Source organism: Salvelinus namaycush, chromosome 33 (genome assembly GCF_016432855.1).
Source record: "Salvelinus namaycush isolate Seneca chromosome 33, SaNama_1.0, whole genome shotgun sequence".
In the NCBI taxonomy this organism is placed as follows: domain Eukaryota; kingdom Metazoa; phylum Chordata; class Actinopteri; order Salmoniformes; family Salmonidae; genus Salvelinus; species Salvelinus namaycush.
In genome coordinates this window covers 24553389-24573449 of record NC_052339.1, presented here as the reverse complement: position 1 = coordinate 24573449, position 20061 = coordinate 24553389, and the positions used below count along the sequence as shown (strand labels likewise).

General features: G+C 47.5%; 1 protein-coding gene across 1 annotated transcript in view; it reads right to left on the bottom strand.

The window, feature by feature from the left end:
* Positions 1-20061, bottom strand: part of kmt2ca (lysine (K)-specific methyltransferase 2Ca) — a 219338-nt gene that overhangs the window by 90345 nt on the left and 108932 nt on the right. The window contains exons 10-11 of the mRNA XM_038972982.1: positions 15291-15481; positions 7215-7363 (exon numbers count right to left, since the gene is read on the bottom strand). Coding sequence (XP_038828910.1) covers positions 7215-7363; positions 15291-15481 — 340 coding nt within the window. The remainder of the gene's footprint in view (positions 1-7214; positions 7364-15290; positions 15482-20061) is intronic.

The following is a 20061-nucleotide window of genomic DNA, read 5'->3' as shown; positions in this document are numbered from 1 at the left end:
GCACAGACAGACAGAGACAGGCACAGACAGAGACAGGCACGCACAGACAGACAGGCACGCACAGACAGACAGGCAGAGACAGGCACGCACAGACAGACAGGCAGAGACAGGCACGCACAGACAGACAGGCAGAGACAGGCACGCACAGACAGACAGGCAGAGACAGGCACGCACAGGCAGAGACAGGCACGCACAGACAGACAGGCAGAGACAGGCACGCACAGACAGACAGGCAGAGACAGGCACGCACAGACAGACAGGCACGCACAGACAGACAGGCAGAGACAGGCACGCACAGACAGACAGGCAGAGACAGGCACGCACAGACAGACAGGCACAGACAGGCACGCACAGACAGACAGGCACAGACAGGCACGCACAGACAGACAGGCAGAGACAGGCACGCACAGACAGACAGGCAGAGACAGGCACGCACAGACAGACAGGCAGAGACAGGCACGCACAGACAGAGACAGGCACGCACAGGCAGAGACAGGCACGCACAGACAGACAGGCAGAGACAGGCACGCACAGACAGACAGGCAGAGACAGGCACGCACAGACAGACAGGCACGCACAGACAGACAGGCAGAGACAGGCACGCACAGGCAGAGACAGGCACGCACAGACAGACAGGCAGAGACAGAGACAGGCACGCACAGACAGACAGGCACAGACAGGCACGCACAGACAGACAGGCACAGACAGGCACGCACAGACAGGCACAGACAGGCACGCACAGACAGACAGGCAGAGACAGGCACGCACAGACAGACAGGCAGAGACAGGCACGCACAGACAGACAGGCAGAGACAGGCACGCACAGACAGACAGGCAGAGACAGGCACGCACAGACAGACAGGCAGAGACAGGCACGCACAGACAGACAGGCAGAGACAGGCACACACACATACACAGACAAGCACACATAGGCACACACAGACAAAGACACAGACAGACAGGCAGGCACACACAGACACACACAGACAGGCAGGGACACACAGACAGGCAGGGACACACAGACAGGGACGGGCAGGGACACAGACAGGGACGGGCAGGCAGACTCGCGGGCACACAGACAGACAGGCAGGCAGGCACAGAGAGAGACAGACACACCCGCCCGCACAGATACAGGCACACACAGACAGAAACACTGGCCCGCCCGCACAGACAGACACAGACACGCCCACACAGACAGACAGAGACAGACAGACCCGCACAGACAGACACGCCCGCACAGACAGACAGACAAAGACAGACACGCCCGCACAGACAGACAGATTTGCCCGCACAGACAGACACGCCCACACAGACAGACAGACAGAGACAGACACAGACAGACACACAGACACACACCCCCCCAGCAGACAGACAAGCCCGCAGACAAACAGACAGACACGCCCGCAGACAGACAGAGACACGCCCGCCCGCCCGACAGGCAATCAGGCCCGCCCGCCCGACAGGCAATCAGGCCCGCCCGCCCGACAGGCAATCAGGCCCGCCCGCCCGACAGGCAATCAGGCCCGCCCGCCCGACAGGCAATCAGGCCCGCCCGCCCGACAGGCAATCAGGCCCGCCCGCCCGACAGGCAATCAGGCCCGCCCGCCCGACAGGCAATCAGGCCCGCCCGCCCGACAGGCAGGCAGGCCCGCCCGCCCGACAGGCAGGCAGGCCCGCCCGCCCGACAGGCAGGCAGGCCCGTCCGACAGGCAGGCAGGCCCGTCCGACAGGCAGGCAGGCCCGTCCGACAGGCAATCAGGCCCGCCCGACAGGCAGGCAGGCAGGCCCGCCCGACAGGCAGGCAGGCAGGCCCGCCCGAGAGGCCCGCCCGACAGGCAGGCAGGCCCGCCCGACAGGCAGGCAGGCCCGCCGACAGACAGACAGGCAGGCAGGCCCGCCGACAGACAGACAGGCAGGCAGGCCCTTCCGCCCAGACCGACACGCCCGCCCAGACTGACCCTCCCAGACAGACAGACCGACCCGCCTGCCCAGAATATCCCGCCCAGGCAGACCGACCCGCCGACAGACAGACAGACCGACACGCATGCCCGCCCATACAGACTGACCCGCCCCCCGACAGACACGCCCGCCGACAGACACGCCCACACAGACAGGCTAGAAGACAGTGTAGAGAGGTGACGGGGTGGCTAGAAGACAGTGTAGAGAGGTGACGGGGTGGCTAGAAGACAGTGTAGAGAGGTGACGGGGTGGCTAGCAGACAGTATAGAGAGGTGACGGGGTGGCTAGAAGACAGTATAGAGAGGTGACGGGGTGGCTAGAAGACAGTATAGAGAGGTGATGGGGTGGCTAGAAGACAGTGTAGAGAGGTGATGGGGTGGCTAGAAGACAGTATAGAGAGGTGATGTGGTGGCTAGAAGACAGTATAGAGTGGTGACGGGGTGGCTAGAAGACAGTATAGAGAGGTGACGGGGTGGCTAGAAGACAGTATAGAGAGGTGACGGGGTGGCTAGAAGACAGTATAGACAGGTGACGGGGTGGCTAGAAGACAGTATAGAGAGGTGACGGGGTGGCTAGAAGACAGTATAGAGAGGTGACGGGGTGGCTAGAAGACAGTATAGACAGGTGACGGGGTGGCTAGAAGACAGTATAGACAGGTGACGGGGTGGCTAGAAGACAGTATAGACAGGTGACGGGGTGGCTAGAAGACAGTATAGACAGGTGACGGGGTGGCTAGAAGACAGTATAGACAGGTGACGGGGTGGCTAGAAGACAGTATAGACAGGTGACGGGGTGGCTAGAAGACAGTATAGACAGGTGACGGGGTGGCTAGAAGACAGTATAGACAGGTGACGGGGTGGCTAGAAGACAGTATAGACAGGTGACGGGGTGGCTAGAAGACAGTATAGACAGGTGACGGGGTGGCTAGAAGACAGTATAGACAGGTGACGGGGTGGCTAGAAGACAGTATAGACAGGTGACGGGGTGGCTAGAAGACAGTATAGACAGGTGACGGGGTGGCTAGAAGACAGTATAGACAGGTGACGGGGTGGCTAGAAGACAGTATAGACAGGTGACGGGGTGGCTAGAAGACAGTATAGACAGGTGACGGGGTGGCTAGAAGACAGTATAGACAGGTGATGGGGTGGCTAGAAGACAGTATAGAGAGGTGATGGGGTGGCTAGAAGACAGTATAGACAGGTGATGGGGTGGCTAGAAGACAGTATAGACAGGTGATGGGGTGGCTAGAAGACAGTATAGACAGGTGATGGGGTGGCTAGAAGACAGTATAGAAAGGTGATGGGGTGGCTAGAAGACAGTATAGAGAGGTGATGTGGTGGCTAGAAGACAGTATAGAGAGGTGATGTGGTGGCTAGAAGACAGTGTAGAGTGGTGATGGGGTGGCTAGAAGACAGTATAGAGTGGTGATGGGGTGGCTAGAAGACAGTATAGACAGGTGATGGGGTGGCTAGAAGACAGTATAGACAGGTGATGGGGTGGCTAGAAGACAGTATAGAGAGGTGATGGGGTGGCTAGAAGACAGTGTAGAGAGGTGATGTGGTGGCTAGAAGACAGTGTAGAGTGGTGATGGGGTGGCTAGAAGACAGTAGACAGGTGATGGGGTGGCTAGAAGACAGTATAGACAGGTGATGGGGTGGGTAGAAGACAGTATAGAGAGGTGATGGGGTGGCTAGAAGACAGTATAGACAGGTGATGGGGTGGCTAGAAGACAGTATAGAGAGGTGATGGGGTGGCTACAGAGAGAGAGAAGAGGAGGAGAGATGGGGAAATCACAACAACTCTGCATCGCAATTGATCTGGGTGGCAAGCAGGCTGGGAACAGGGTCCATTTTAATTTGGCTAGGTAATAACTAGGGCTGTGACGATAACAGTATCCCAAGTTCAGTGGCAAAAATGAAAACATGAAGCAAACCTAACTCTTTGCTGCTTTAATGACCTGCTGTATGTAAAATAATGTGCTATAGTTTAGAAAATAAATACATGTGACTCTGGATGACAACATAATGATGTTTGTTTCCAACATTAGGGCTGTTCCGCTTCGTGTTTTGTTTCTTTGCCGCGATACTAACGAGTATCGCGATACTGGTATCGTCCCAGACCTAGTAATAAATCTTTGGAGGGAAATCAGATTGGTTTTTAGCTGGCGGCGCAGTGCCGGCCCATGATAGGTCACCAGCTGGTTCTGTGTATACAGGAAGGCAGTAATTGAAGAATTTCTCTCCCGCTACACCCGGCCTGGCTCTGTGAGAGATGATGTGGATGGAGGGGATTCAATGCTGTGTGGACCTTCAATTTGGGGATGACCAGAATTGCACTGCATCATCCAAAAATACATTATAAAACCCAAAGAGATATTGTCCCAAAAATATGTTCAGGACAGTTCATTGTTGGTTAGCGCCAAATAGTCAACAAGTCTACAGCACTATTCCACAGTCAACTACAGTACTATTCCACATAGTCAACAACAAGAGCACGGCACTATTCCACATAGTCAACAACAAGAGCACGGCACTATTCCACATAGTCAACGAGACTACAGCACTATTCCACATAGTCAACGAGACTACAGCACTATTGCACATAGTCAACGAGACTACAGCACTATTGCACATAGTCAACGAGACTACCGCACTATTGCACATACCGGTAGTCAACGAGACTACAGCACTATTCCACATACCGGTAGTCAACGAGACTACAGCACTATTCCACATAGTCAACAACAAGAGCACGGCACTATTCCACATAGTCAACGAGACTACAGCACTATTGCACATAGTCAACGAGACTACAGCACTATTCCACATAGTCAACGAGACTACAGCACTATTGCACATACCGGTAGTCAACGAGACTACAGCACTATTCCACATACCGGTAGTCAACGAGACTACAGCACTATTCCACATAGTCAACGAGACTACAGCACTATTGCACATAGTCAACGAGACTACAGCACTATTCCACATAGTCAACGAGACTACCGCACTATTGCACATAGTCAACGAGACTACCGCACTATTGCACATAGTCAACGAGACTACAGCACTATTGCACATAGTCAACGAGACTACAGCACTATTCCACATAGTCAACGAGACTACCGCACTATTGCACATAGTCAACGAGACTACCGCACTATTCCACATAGTCAACGAGACTACCGCACTATTGCACATAGTCAACGAGACTACCGCACTATTGCACATAGTCAACGAGACTACCGCACTATTGCACATAGTCAACGAGACTACCGCACTATTGCACATAGTCAACGAGACTACAGCACTATTCCACATAGTCAACGAGACTACGGCACTATTGCACATAGTCAACGAGACTACCGCACTATTCCACATAGTCAACGAGACTACCGCACTATTGCACATAGTCAACGAGACTACCGCACTATTGCACATAGTCAACGAGACTACAGCACTATTCCACATAGTCAACGAGACTACCGCACTATTGCACATAGTCAACGAGACTACCGCACTATTGCACATAGTCAACGAGACTACCGCACTATTGCACATACCGGTAGTCAACGAGACTACAGCACTATTCCACATACCGGTAGTCAACGAGACTACAGCACTATTCCACATAGTCAACGAGACTACAGCACTATTGCACATAGTCAACGAGACTACCGCACTATTGCACATAGTCAACGAGACTACAGCACTATTCCACATAGTCAACGAGACTACAGCACTATTCCACATAGTCAACGAGACTACCGCACTATTGCACATAGTCAACGAGACTACAGCACTATTGCACATAGTCAACGAGACTACAGCACTATTCCACATAGTCAACGAGACTACAGCACTATTGCACATAGTCAACGAGACTACCGCACTATTGCACATAGTCAACGAGACTACAGCACTATTCCACATAGTCAACGAGACTACCGCACTATTGCACATAGTCAACGAGACTACCGCACTATTGCACATACCGGTAGTCAACGAGACTACAGCACTATTCCACATACCGGTAGTCAACGAGACTACAGCACTATTCCACATAGTCAACGAGACTACAGCACTATTCCACATAGTCAACGAGACTACAGCACTATTCCACATAGTCAACGAGACTACAGCACTATTCCACATAGTCAACGAGACTACAGCACTATTCCACATAGTCAACGAGACTACAGCACTATTCCACATAGTCAACGAGAATACAGCACTATTCCACATAGTCAACGAGACTACAGCACTATTCCACATAGTCAACGAGACTACAGCACTATTCCACATAGTCAACGAGACTACAGCACTATTCCACATAGTCAACGAGACTACAGCAGTGTTACTCAATCCTGGTCCTGGGGACCCAAAGGGGTGCACATTTTTGTTTTTGCTCTAGCACTACACACCTGATTACACTAATCAAACAAAAGTTTGATGATTAGTTGATTAGTGGAACCAGGTGTGTAGTGCTAGGTCAAAACCCCTTTTGGGTCCCCGTGACCAGGATTAAGAAACACTTGACTACAGCAATATTCCACATAGTCAACAACTAGACTACAGCTATATTCTACATAGTCAACTTGACATCAGTACTAATGCAAGTAGTCAACAAGATAACACTGTTCCACATCATATGTATTTGGACAGTGAAGCAAAAACATGTATATATACACACAGTAGCAGTCAAAAGTATGACACCTACTCATTCAAGAGTTTCTCTTATTTTTACTATTTTCTATATTGTGTGCAAAGCTGTCATCAAGGCAAAGTGTGGCAACGTTGAATAATCTCAAATCTATTTTGATTTGTTTAACACTTTTTTAGTTATTACATGATTCCATGTGTTATTTATTCTACAATGTAGAAAATTGTAAAAATAAAGAAAAACCATTGAATGAGTAGGTGTGTCCAAACGTTTGACTGCTACTATCTATCTATACACACAGTACCAGTCAAAAGTATTATATATATATATATAGATATATATATATATTTGGTTCTACACTCCAGTGTTTGGATTTGAGATCAAAAGTTTCATAGGAAACAGTACAGAATGTCAACTTTTATTTGAGGGTATTTTTATACATTCTGTATTTGAGGATATTTTCATACATGCCTAATATGAAACATTCACATTCCTAAAATGCTGGAGTATAGAGCCACATTACATATAACACTAGTCCACAGAACTATTCCACATATTCAACTACACTCCAGATGTGCAGTTTCTGTTCTTACCCATAGTTGGTTCTGGTTCTGGTTCTGTGGGTTCCTGGATGGGGCTGGCCGGGGTTTCCACCATGTCCCTCTGTGTACAGACGTAGTCGGCCTGGGGGTGAAGGTCCAGGTCGCCCCCTGCCTGCTTCTCACACTCCCCATGAAGCCACCTGAGAGAAACAAAAAAACACAATTTTATCAACAACACAGCTTTACATTACTTCAACTTGTAACATCAGTGTTTCCCCAATAATTTCTTCTTCCACAATAAAAAGCACCTTCTCCATATTGTTTACACAAATGTCATGTCAGATTATGACAATATACATAACCCACTAACAATACCCCCACCTGACGTGACTATGACAAAGCAAGAAATATACTATTTTGACTGGAACGCACCACAATCACATGCTCCATCAAAACAGTGCAACTTCACTTGACATCAGTGTGAAGCTGGTTTCCATCAGTCCTTCTTTATACCAGCCTTAGTTATTATTTGACGTCCACCCTGATGCATTAAGCATGACTAAACTGTCTAGTCAGGCAGGTTTGGTTCATCATCAGTCAGACAGCCTCCAGGGCAGCTCTCCCAGAGAGGGGTCTCTAAGCCTGTGGATTTGCTCTGCCAGCTGTTTCCCCCTCTCTCACTCTCCTCTACTCTTCCCCTCTTTTCTCGCACCCTCTCTTGCTCTGCCTTGCTCCCTCTCCCTCCCCGCTTTCCCTCTCCCGTCTCTCTCTTTCTCTCCCCTCTCTCCAGATGAATTCTCTGTGTAGCGCTGCTGCAGGTTTGTCCCAGTAGGGTGCAGCCCGACTGTCTCCTGCTCCATTTTCTCTCCGGCTCTCTCTGCCTGCAGTAATTACATTTCTGCACAGGCACCAGGGCAGGGCAGCCGGCTGTGTCGAAAGGACCCCCGAGTGAGTGTCCGCGGGAGGTAGAGAGTCATTATGGGGAATTGGGCTACTCCAGCGACTCCCGGGCTCCGTCTACTTCAAAAGACAGACCAGTTTGAGTTTGATTAGAGTTTCAGTGGGGAGACTGGCAAGTAGCCTGTTAGCTAAGTCAGTGTGATAGGTAAGCACTATGCAAACACACCAATGCAGTTCATTGATGGTAATACATCCCAGTGTGTTAGGAGAACATTAGGATTACTACCAGAGAAGTGGCTGCGTGAGCCCTACTCAGCAATGTGAGTATGCTTCGTCATACTTATGAGGGACCTCTTAGAGAATGGCCATGTCATCCCTCTCCGGGAGCTGGTGTTAATGCTACTGTTAAAACTAGCCACAATAACGATGCAGAACTGGCCTTGTGAATAGTTTGTGAATAACCTACGGCTGCCACAGTTTTCCCGCTCCCCAATACAAAATGCCTAAAACAGCACTTCAAGTGTGGTTCCACTGTAAGGGTTGATATGAGTTTGCAGCTTCCATCTACTTCCCTGGACCCCAGGAAGTGTCTAGTACAGTGAATAATGTGTGTGACCCTCAGGCGACTTGCTGGCCCTTGGATAAACCAATCCATTCGCCACAGCGGTTTTTACTTTACACGACCCCTTATCACAAAGCCATCACTGTGCCACTGACCGCATGAGCTCTGGGTTGCCGTAATGACTTCGCAGTGGTCGCCGTACGCAACAATTACTCTGTTGTGGAAAATTGTTGGCCCTCAGCAGGGCTGCCAAATCCAGCTCTGTGATTGGTTAACAATAGTGGTTGGTGTAGAGGCCCCGTAGCCAGTAATCTACTGATTTATCGTTTTCGGTGACCAGGATTGGCTGGAGCGCTGAGCCAGTTGTTAACCTGAAGATGACCTTTGGTATTGAACATTTGTACGATGTGGAACATGTGAGAAACCAACTAAACTAACCTACAATTATGTAACGCTACGTTTCCCTGTCTGTGAAACTTCAACAAACTAAAGTTTAATATATTGAAGATCAAATCAAATATTTGTCACATGCGCTGAATACAACTTGTGTAGACCTTACCGTGAAATGCTTACTTACAGGCGCTTAACTCTGAATAGCTTATCAAATGGCTACCCGGACTATTGGCATTTATTATCCATGCATAGTCACTTTAACTCCAACCCCGGCACATTGACTCTGTACCGGTACCCCCTGTATATAGTCTCTTAATTTCTTGAACTGCATTGTTGGTTAAGAAAATATTTACAAAATAAACTAAAGTAAAAAATAAAACAAAATAACAATAACGAGACTATATACAGGGGGTACCGGTACAGAGTCAATGTGCTGGGGTTGGAGTTAAAGTGACTATGATGGATAATAAATGCCAATAGTCCGGGCAGCCATCTGATAAGCTATTCAGGAGTCTATTGGCTTGGGGGTAGCAGCTGTTAAGAAGCCTTTTGAACCAAGACTTGGAGCTCTGTTGCCGTACAGTAGCAGAGAGAACAGTCTATGACTAGGGTGGCTGGAGTCTTTGGCAATTTTTAGGGCCTTAAACTGAAACCGCCGGGTATAGAGGTCCTGGATGGCAGGAAGCTTGGCCCCGGTGATGTACTGGGCCGTACGCACTACCCTCCGTAGTGCCTTGCGGTCGGAGGCCGAGCAGTTGCCATACCAGGTGGTGATGCAACCAGTCAGGATGCTCTCGACGGTGCATCTGTATAACTTTTTGAGGATCTGAGGACCCATGCCAAATCTTTTCAGTCTCCTGAGGGGGAATAGGCATTATAGTGCCTTCTTCACGACTGTCTTGGTGTGGTCGGACCATGATAGTTTGTTGGTGATGTGGACACTTGAAGCTCTTGTAACAGTATAACTTTAGTCCGTCCCCTCGTCCCGACCCGGGCGCGAACCAGGGACCATCTGCACACATCAACTACAGTCACCCACGAAGCATCGTTACCCATCGCTCCACAAAAGCCGCGGCCCTTGCAGAGCAAGGGGAACCACTACTTAAAGGTCTCAAAGCGAGTGACGTCACCGATTGAAACGCTATTAGCGCGCACCACCGCTAACTAGCTAGCCATTTCACATCGGTTACACTCTCAACCTGCTCCAATACAGCCCTGTCGATGAGAATGGGGCATGCTCGGTCCTCCTTTTCCTGTAGTCCATCATCTCCTTAGTCTTGATCACGTTGAGGGAGAGGTTGTTATTCTGGCACCACACTGTCAGGTCTCTGACCTCCTCCCTATAGGCTGTCTCATCATTGTCTGTGATCAGCCCTACTACTATCGTGTCATCGGCAAACTTAATAATAGTGTTGGAGTCGTGCCTGGCCATGCAGTCGTGGGTGAACAGGAGGGGACTGAGCACGCACCCCTGAGGGGCCCCAGTGTTGAGGATCTGTGTGGCAGATGTTGTTACCTACCCTTACCACCTGGGGGGCAGCCCGTCAGGAAGTCCAGGATCCAGATGCAGAGGGAGGTGTTTAGTCCCAGGTTCCATAGCTTAGTGATGAGCTTTGAAGGCACTATGGTGTTGAACGCTGAGCTGTAGTACAACGAATAGCATTCTCAAGTAGGTGTTCCTTTTGTCCAGGTGGGAAAAGGCAGAGTGGAGTGCAATAGAGATTGCATCATCTATGGATCTGTTGGGGCAGTATGCAAATTGGAGTGGGCCTATGGTTGCTGGGATAATGATGTTCATGTAAGCCATGACCAGCCTTTCAGAGCACTTCAAATCAAATCAAAGTGTATTTGTCACATGCGCTGAATACAAGAGGTGTAGACCTTACAGTGAAATGCTTACTTACAGGCTCTAACCAATAGTGCAAAAAAGGTATTAGGTGAACAATAGGAAAGTAAAGAAAAAAACAAACAGTAAAAAGACAGGCTATATACAGTAGCGAGGCTATATACAGTAGCGAGGCTACATACAGACACAGGTTAGTCAGGCTGATTGAGGTAGTATGTACATGTAGATATGGTTAAAGTGACTATGCGTATATAATGAACAGAGAGTAGCAGTAGCGTAAAAGAGGGGCTGGTGGGTGGTGGGACACAATGCAGATAGCCCGGTTAGCCAATGTGGGGAGCACTGGTTGGTCAGCCCAATTGAGGTAGAATGTACATGAATGTATAGTTAAAGTGACTATGCATATATGATAAACAGAGAGTAGCAGCAGCATAAAAAGAGGGATTGGGGGGGCACACAATGCAAATAGTTCGGGTAGCCATTTGATTACCTGTTCAGGAGTCTTATGGCATGGGGGTAAAAACTGTTGAGAAGCCTTTTTGTCCTAGACTTGGAACTCCGGTACCGCTTGCCATGCGGTAGTAGAGAGAATAGTCTGACTGGGGTAGCTGGGGGTCTTTGACAATTTCTAGGGCCTTCCTCTGACACCGCCTGGTGTAGAGGTCCTGGATGGTAGGCAGCTTAGCCCCAGTGATGTACTGGGCCGTACGCACTACCCTCTGTAGTGCCTTGCGGTCAGAGGCCGAGCAATTGCCGTACCAGGCAGTGATGCAACCAGTCAGGATGCTCTCGATGTTGCAGCTGAAGAACTTTGAGGATATCAGGACCCATGCCAATTTTTTTTTGTTCCCTGAGGGGGAATAGGTTTTGTCGTGCCCTCTTCACGACTGTCTTGGTGTGTTTGGACCAATCTAGTTCGTTGTTGATGTGGAAACCAAGGAACTTAACGTTCTCAACCTGTTCTCAACTACAGCCCCGTCGATGAGAATGGGGGCGTGCTCGGTCCTCCTTTTCCTGTAGTCCACAATCATCTCCTTAGTCTTGGTTACGTTGAGGGATAGGTTGTTATCCTGGCACCACCTGGCCAGGTCTCTGACCTCCTCCCTATAGGCTGTCTCGTCGTTGTCAGTGATCAGGCGATCAGGTGATCAGACACTGTTGTGTCATCTGCAAACTTGATGGTGTTGGAGTCATGCCTGGCCATGCAGTCGTGGGTGAACAGGGAGTACAGGAGGGGACTGAGCACGCACCCGTGGGGAGCTCTAGTGTTGAGGATCAGCGTGGCAGATGTGTTGCTACCTACCCTCGCCACCTGGGGGCGGCCCATCAGGAAGTTCAGAATCCAGTTGCAGAGGGAGGTGTTTAGTCCCAGGATCCTTAGCGATGAGCTTTGAGGTTACTATGGTGTTGAACGCTGAGCTGTAGTCAATGAATAGCATTCTCACATAAGTGTTCCTTTTGTCCAGGTGGGAAAGGTGGGCAGTGTGGAGTGTAATAGAGATTGCATCATCTGTGGATCTGTGTGGGCATATGCAAATTAGAGTGGGTCGAGGGTTTCTGGGATAATGGTGTTGATGTGAGCCATTACCAACCTTTCAAAGCACTTCATGGCTACGGACGTGAGTGCTACGGGTCTGTAGTCATTTAGGCTGGTTGCCTTTGTGTTCTTGGGCACAGGGACTATGGTGGTCTGCTTGAAACATGTTGGTATTAAAAAGACTTAATCAGGGACATGTTGAAAATGTCAGTGAAGACACCTGTCAGATGGTAAGCACATGCCCGGAGCACACGTCCTGGTAATTCGTCTGGCCCCGCAGCCTTGTGTATGTTGACCTGTTTAAAAGGTCTTACTCACGTCGGCTACGGAGAGCGTGATCACACAGTCGTCCGGAACAGCTGATGCTCTCATGCATGCCTCAGTGTTGCTTGCCTCGAAGCGAGCATAGAAGTGATTTAGCTAATCTGGTAGGCTCGTGTCACTGGTAGGCTCGTGTCACTGGGCAGCTCGCGTCACTGGGCAGCTCGCGTCACTGGGCAGCTCGCGTCACTGGGCAGCTCGCGTCACTGGGCAGCTCGCGGCTGTGCTTCCCTTTGTAGTCTGTAATGGTTTGCAAGCCCTGCCACATAAGACGAGCGTCGGAGCTGGAATAGTATGATTCAATCTTAGCCCTGTTTTGACGCTTTGCCTGTTTTGATGGTTCGTCGCAGGGCATAGCAGGATTTATTTTAAGCTTCCGGGTTAGAGTCCCGCACCTTGAAAGCGGCAGCTCTACCCTTTAGCTCAGTGCGAATGTTGCCTGTAATCCATGGCTTCTGGTTGGGGTATGTACGTACAGTCACTGTGGGGACGACGTCCTCGATGCACTTATTGATAAAGCCAGTGACTGATGTGGTGTACTCCTCAATGCCATCGGAAGAATCCCAGAACATGTTCCAGTCTGTGATAGCAAAACAGTCCTGTAGTTTAGCATCTGCTTCATCTGAGTCACTGGTGCTTCCTGCTTTAATTTTTGCTTGTAAGCAGGAATCAGGAGGATAGAGTTGTGGTCGGATTCACAAAATGGAGGGCGAGGGAGAGCTTTGTACTTAGCTCTGTGTGTGGAGTACAGGTGATCTAGAATTTTTTTTCCTCTGGTTGCCCATAACATGCTGGTAGAAATTAGGTAAAATGGATTTAAGTTTCCCTGCATTAAAGTCCCCACCCACTAGGAGCGCCGCCTCTGGATGAGAATTTTCTTGTTTGCTTACGGCCTTATACAGCTCGTTGAGTGCCGTCTTAGTGCCAGCATCGGTTTGTGGAGGTAAATAAACAGCTCCGAAAAATATAGTTGAACTCTTTGTAAATAGTGTGGTCTACAGCTTATCATGAGATAATCTACCTCAGGCGAGCAAAATCTCGAGACTTCCTTAAAATTAGATTTTGTGCATCAGCTGTTATTTAAAAATAGACACAGACCGCCACCCCTTGTCTTAACCGAGGCAGCTGTTCTATCTTGCCGTTGGACCAAAATCCCAGCCAGCTGTATGTTATCCATGTCGTCGGTCAGCCACGACTCGGTGAAATATAAGATATTACAGTTTTTAATGTCCCGTTGGTAGGATAGTCTTGATCGGAGCTCATCCATTTTGTTATCCAATGATTGCACGTTGGCTAATAAAACTGATGGTAGCTGGGGATTACTCACTCGCCATCGGATCCTTACAAGGCACCCGGACCTACGTCCCTGATATCTCAGTCTCTTCTTCATGCGAATAGATTTGGGCCTTGTCGGGTGTCTGAAGTAAATCCTTCGCGTCCGACTCGTTAAAGAAAAAATCTTTGTCCAGTACGAGGTGAGTCATCGCTGTCCTGATATCCAGTAGCTCTTTTCAGTCATAAGATAATAATTTTTTTAATGTATATTTTAACCTTTATTTAACTAGGCAAGTCAGTTAAGAACAAATTCTTATTTATAATTAAGGCCTACCCCAACCAAACCCTAACGACACTGGGTCAATTGTGCGCCGCCCTAAGGGATTCCCAATCACGGCCGGTTGTGATACTGCCTCGAATCGAACAATGGTCTGTAGTGACGCTTCTAGCACTGAGATGCAGTGCCTTAGACCGCTGCGCCACTCAATCACACGTAATGAGACAGATGATACAACCTGCGTACACAGAGACACTTAGAGGCCCCTTGGGAACCCATGTGGCAGATACAGTATAATACACCACTCACTGATACATGTAAGCCTGGTCCCAGATCTGTTTGTGCTGTATGAACCCTTATGTGAAAAATGACAATGACCAAAACACTAACAGATCTGGGACCAGGCTAGTCACACACAAAATAAATATTATAAACTGGGTGGTTTAAGCCCTGAATGCTGATTGGCTGACAGCCGTGATATCAATTTTTTATTTTACTAGGCAAGTCAGTTAAGAAAAAAATATTTTTTCAAAAACGGCGTAAGAACAGTGTGTTAACTGCCTTGTTCAGGGGCAGAACAACAGATTTTTACCTTGTCAGCTCAGGGATTTGATCTAGCAACCTTTTTGTTACTAGTCCAATGCTCTAACCACTAGGCTACATGCCACCCCAGGTATCAGACCGTATACAATGGCTATGACAAAATATTTATTTTAACTGCTCTAATTTCGTTGGTAACCAGTTTGTAATATCAATAAGGCAATAAGGCACCTAACAGAGCTGAGCAGTGGAATACTATCACTGTCTGTCACGGCTAAGGGCTGTGTCCAGGCACTCCGCATTACGTTGTGCATAAGAACAGCGCTTAGCCATGGTATATTGGCCATATACCACATCCCCCTCGAGTCTTATTGCTTAATTACAGCTCTGCTGTGTATCAGCTCATTGTCTTGCATTCCCTCAGCAGAATTCTGAAACATAATCAACAGTAACCGCGGCGACAGAATGAGGCGTACCTTTTGCAGGTATTGCAGTTGAGGAGGTCATCCTTGGGGACGTCGCTGGGGCCCTGGCCCCTCCCACACAGCGGACACGACAGAGCGGGGGCGGGCTCCTCCGGTCGCGTGTGGCAACTCTCACACAGTGTGATGTTGTGGCCCCAGTGGCCTGCCTGCCTGACCCCGCACTGAGAACACACCCGACAGTTCTGGAGAGGGAGAGACATGCTACATTAGTTACATTACGACATGGATTCATTGCCTTCCAGAACATTTCAACATTTCTCTTTTCATTGTCTAACAACCAAAGTTTGGAGTTGCAAAACCATAACATGTGAAAAATACATTTTTTGAAAAAAACTTTCCCCGGTGGCTATAGAATGCTTAGCTCCATGGCAACAGAACGATCATACATAACATAGAAAGTAAGAACTTTATTTCTGCTAACCACCTTCAAAACATCTGCCAACTGACCTCACTTTGTTATTAAGCATGAAATTGTTCTGTTTAAATGTTTGCTGAAAATGTAACACATCAGAGGTCTAAACTAATTGCCATTTATTTACATTGTAATGTTACTAATTAAAACTGATATAACACTTGACATCTTTACAACAGCAATTTCAAATACTTTTTCACTGCATTGGGTTACGAAATATCAGAATTAACATCAATTTCCCAAACGCATCTTTAAAAATATGCCTCCCTCTATGCAATGAGCATGTGATCAGCCAGCTGGAAATTTCATTACGCCTTCAAAAGTACCACTTCAAGCTCATTGAGTAACGTTCAAAAGGAGCAGCATCATTCCCGGATTTTGGGGGCGAGTAGGAGGAACAAGCTCATTCTAAAGCTTCTCTGTGAAAACCTCCACAACACTCAAACCCTCCCCTTCTAAAGCTCATACCCCCACTGGCCTAGTACAGTAACAAGCCACCACTCTGGCCTGGGTCCAGTGGCCGGCTCATGTCCAACAGTGGGGGGGAGAGTTGGTGAATACTATCACTGTCTGTCAGGTCCTGCCTGTGGGACCGGGGAAGAAGGGAGAGGAAGAGATAAATGCCCACCCGTCCATCCTAAGGAAAGTAAGTGCCTGTCTGGGATTTGGGAGAAGATGGGGGAGGGGGGTGTGTGTGTGTATTAGCAGGCCTCAGATAACTCAATTTGCCATGGCAGCACAGTGTGTGTTTTGTCACAGTGAGCAGTGGACAGACAGGGATTAATGAGATGGGGTGGTGGAGTTTGGGTGTAGGCTCTGCTCAAACCCTACACTCCAACCCGAGTACTCCGTTCTGCCACCTCTGATCTCTTGGCCCTCCGACCCCTATGGGCGGGCAGTTCCCGCTCAGCCCAGTCCAAGCTCTTCTCTGTCCTGGCACCCCAATGGTGGACCAAGCTTCCCAGTGAGTGAGAGAGAGAGAGAGAGAGAGAGAGAGAGAGAGAGAGAGAGAGAGCTGGTGGCCAGCTTCTGGTCAGAGGCATGGGATCAGAGAGAGGCATATCTAACCAATTAATGTGGCAGGTTAGGAGAATCCCTCCAATCCCTACCACTCTCATACCACTGCTGGTCGGGTGAAGAGGGGGATGTGAAATGATGGATTACCTCAGATTACATCCCAATCTCTTCACCCTGTGGACTAATTCACTTTACTTGTTTTATTAACCTCTTGAAGCTAGGGGGAAGAATTTTTATGTTTGGAAAAAATAACGTTCCCAATGTAAGCTGCCTATTTCTCAGGCCCAGATGCTAGAATATGCATATAATTGACAGATTAGGATAGAAAACACTATAAAGTTTCCAAAACTGTCCAAATATTGTCTGTGAGTAAAACAGAACTGATTTTGCAGGCGAAAACCTGAGGAAATCCAACACGGAAGTGCCTCTTATTTTGAAAAATCCCTGTTCCATTGCCTGCCGTTCCTCCATTTAAAGGGATATCAACCAGATTCCTTTTCCAATGGCTTCCACAGGGTGTGAACAGTCTTTAGATTTATCAAAACGCGTCAGTGGATAGCTGAATGTCCTTCGATTATTTCATGCGCGCGAAAATTGTAGCTCGACATTTTCTTTCTCTTTTATTGAATAGTTTACCGTCCGGTTGAAATATTATCGATTATTTATGTTAAAAACAACCTGAGGATTGATTGTAAAAAATGTTTCTACGAACTTTACGGATACTATTTGGAATTTTCGTCTGCCCTTCATGACCGCTCGAGCCTGTTGATTTCTGAACATAACGCACCAACCAAATGGAGGTTTTTGGATATAAAAATAATATTTATCGAACAAAAGGAACATTTATTGTGTAACTGGGAGTCTCGTGAGTGCAAACATCCGAAGATCATCAAAGGTAAGCGATTAATTTGATTGCTTTTCTGACTTTCGTGACCAATCTAGATTGCTGCTAGCTGTTCGTAATGTTTTGTCTAGTGAACGATAAACTCACAAAGGCTTGGATTGCTTTCGCTGTAAATTAACAACAAGCTAAGCTGTGTTTTGGTATATTGCACTTGTGATTTCATGAAAATAAATATTTGTAGTAATTTTTGGGGAATTTGGCGCTCTGCAATTCAGCGGTTGTTTACGAAAATTATCCCGTTTAAGGGATCTGTACGCCAAAAGGTTTTAACTAGGCAAGTCAGTTAAGAACAAATTCTTATTTACAATGACGGTCTACACCGGCCAAACCGTAATCCGGAAGATGCTGAGCCAATTAATTGAGCGCTGCCCTATGGGACTCCCAATCACGGCCAGTTGTGATACAGCCTAGAAACAAACCAGGATCTGTAGTGACACCTCTAGCACTGAGATGCTGCGCCACCCAGGGGCCCAAAACTAAGTAAAATGGGTGAATGAAAACTAAAATGTTGGTTTGAAAGATAGAAGTTTGAAACTAAGAAATCCTCACAAGTCTTCCAGAATGCAATAACAATAATGTTCACCTTTACAATAATGTAAAGAGTTTGGGGCCATCTTAGCCTTGGGCACTCACCGCTCCCTCCATTTTAGGGAGCAAACACAGCCAAAAATATACTTTTTATGACTTAATACAGAGGTCAATAGCAGAGATGAACGCTTGGGTGCTTGCAAACCCTCACTGCAACCCACAGCAAAGGAGAGAACACACTGTATTGTTGATAATTGAGGTCTGTATCGCCTCCCTCCCGCGGCCAAAAAGACGCTACAAAGAGGCACTAAAAGGCCCAAAAGCTATTTTCAACCATCGGATAAAAACAGCTGGGAGACTCTTAAGGGACAGTGGAGAGATGTGGAAAGTGGAGAGATGGAAAGAGAGAGGGGGGGGGGTGGTGGAAGAATGAGGGGAATGGGGATAATGTGAAACAGCCGGGAGACTCTTCGGGGGACAACAGAGATAGAGGGGGAAAAGAGAAACAGTGAGAGAGAGAGAGAGCGGGGGGGGGGGGGGGGGGGGGGGAAACAGAAAGAGGAGGCCGGGGAGGGGTGAAAACAGTACCACTGTAAGCAAGGAGACGTGATTTGAGGAGAGCTTCACATAAAAGCTCTTGTTCGTTCAGAGCTTATTCTCACCGCCACATTTTCCTCCCCCGTGAGGTAAATTGACAGCACTTTATTCCTCAAACATACAGTGCCTTCAGAAATGATTCACACCCTTTTACGTTCTCCACATTTTGTTGTTACAGCCTGAATTTAAAATGTATTAAATTGAGATTTTGTCACTGATCTACACACAATAACACAATGTCAAAGTGGAATATAATTTGTAGAAAATGTTCTTATTATTTTTTTAAAAATAGACTGAAAACATTTCAGCTTTACAAGTATTCAACCCCTTTGTTATGGCAAGGCTAAATAAATTCATGCCAAAATAAATTCAGGAGTAAAAATGTGCTTAACAATTCACATAATACATTGCATTGACGTACTCTGTGTGCAATAATAGTGTTTAAAATGATTTTTGAATGACTACCCCATCTCTGTAACCCACACATATAGAGAATTGTAAAGTCCCTCAATCGAGTAGTGAATTTCAAGCACAGATTCACCCACAAAGACCAGGGAGGTTTTCCAATGCCTCGCAAAGAAGGGCACCGATTAGTAGACGTGTACAAATTAAAAAGCAGACGCTGATTATCCCTTTGAGCATGGTGAAGTTATGAGATTTTGGATGGTGTATCAATGCACCCAGTCCCTACAAAGATACAGGCATCCTTCCTAAATTATTTGCCAAAGAGGAAGGAAACTGCTCAGGGATTTCACCATGAGGCCAATGGTGATTTTAAAACCAGTACAGAGTTTGGTGGTTGTGATAGGAGAAAACTGAGGATAGATCAACAACATTGTAGTTATGCCACAATACTAACCTAAATGACAGTTGAAAGAAGGAAGCCTGTACAGAATACAAATATTCCAAAACATGCATCCTGTTTGCAACAAAGCAGTTAAGTAATTCTGCAAAAAATGGTGGCAAAGAAATCTACTTTTGTTTATCATGAATACAAATTGCTATGTTTGGGGCAAATCCAACACAATAGATCACGGAGTACCACTTCATATTTTCAATTATGGTGGTGGCTGCCTCATGTTGAGTATACTGGTCATCGGCAAGGTCTAGGGAGTTTTTCTTTTATAAAAATAAATGTAATACAGCACAGACAAATTCACCTTTCAGCCAGACAATAACCTAAAACACAAAGGAAAATTTACACTGGAGTTGCTTACCAAGACAACATTGAATGTTCCTGAGTGGCCTAGTAAGTGTTGACTTAAGACTTTGTTTAGCAATGACCAACAAGCAACTTGACAGAG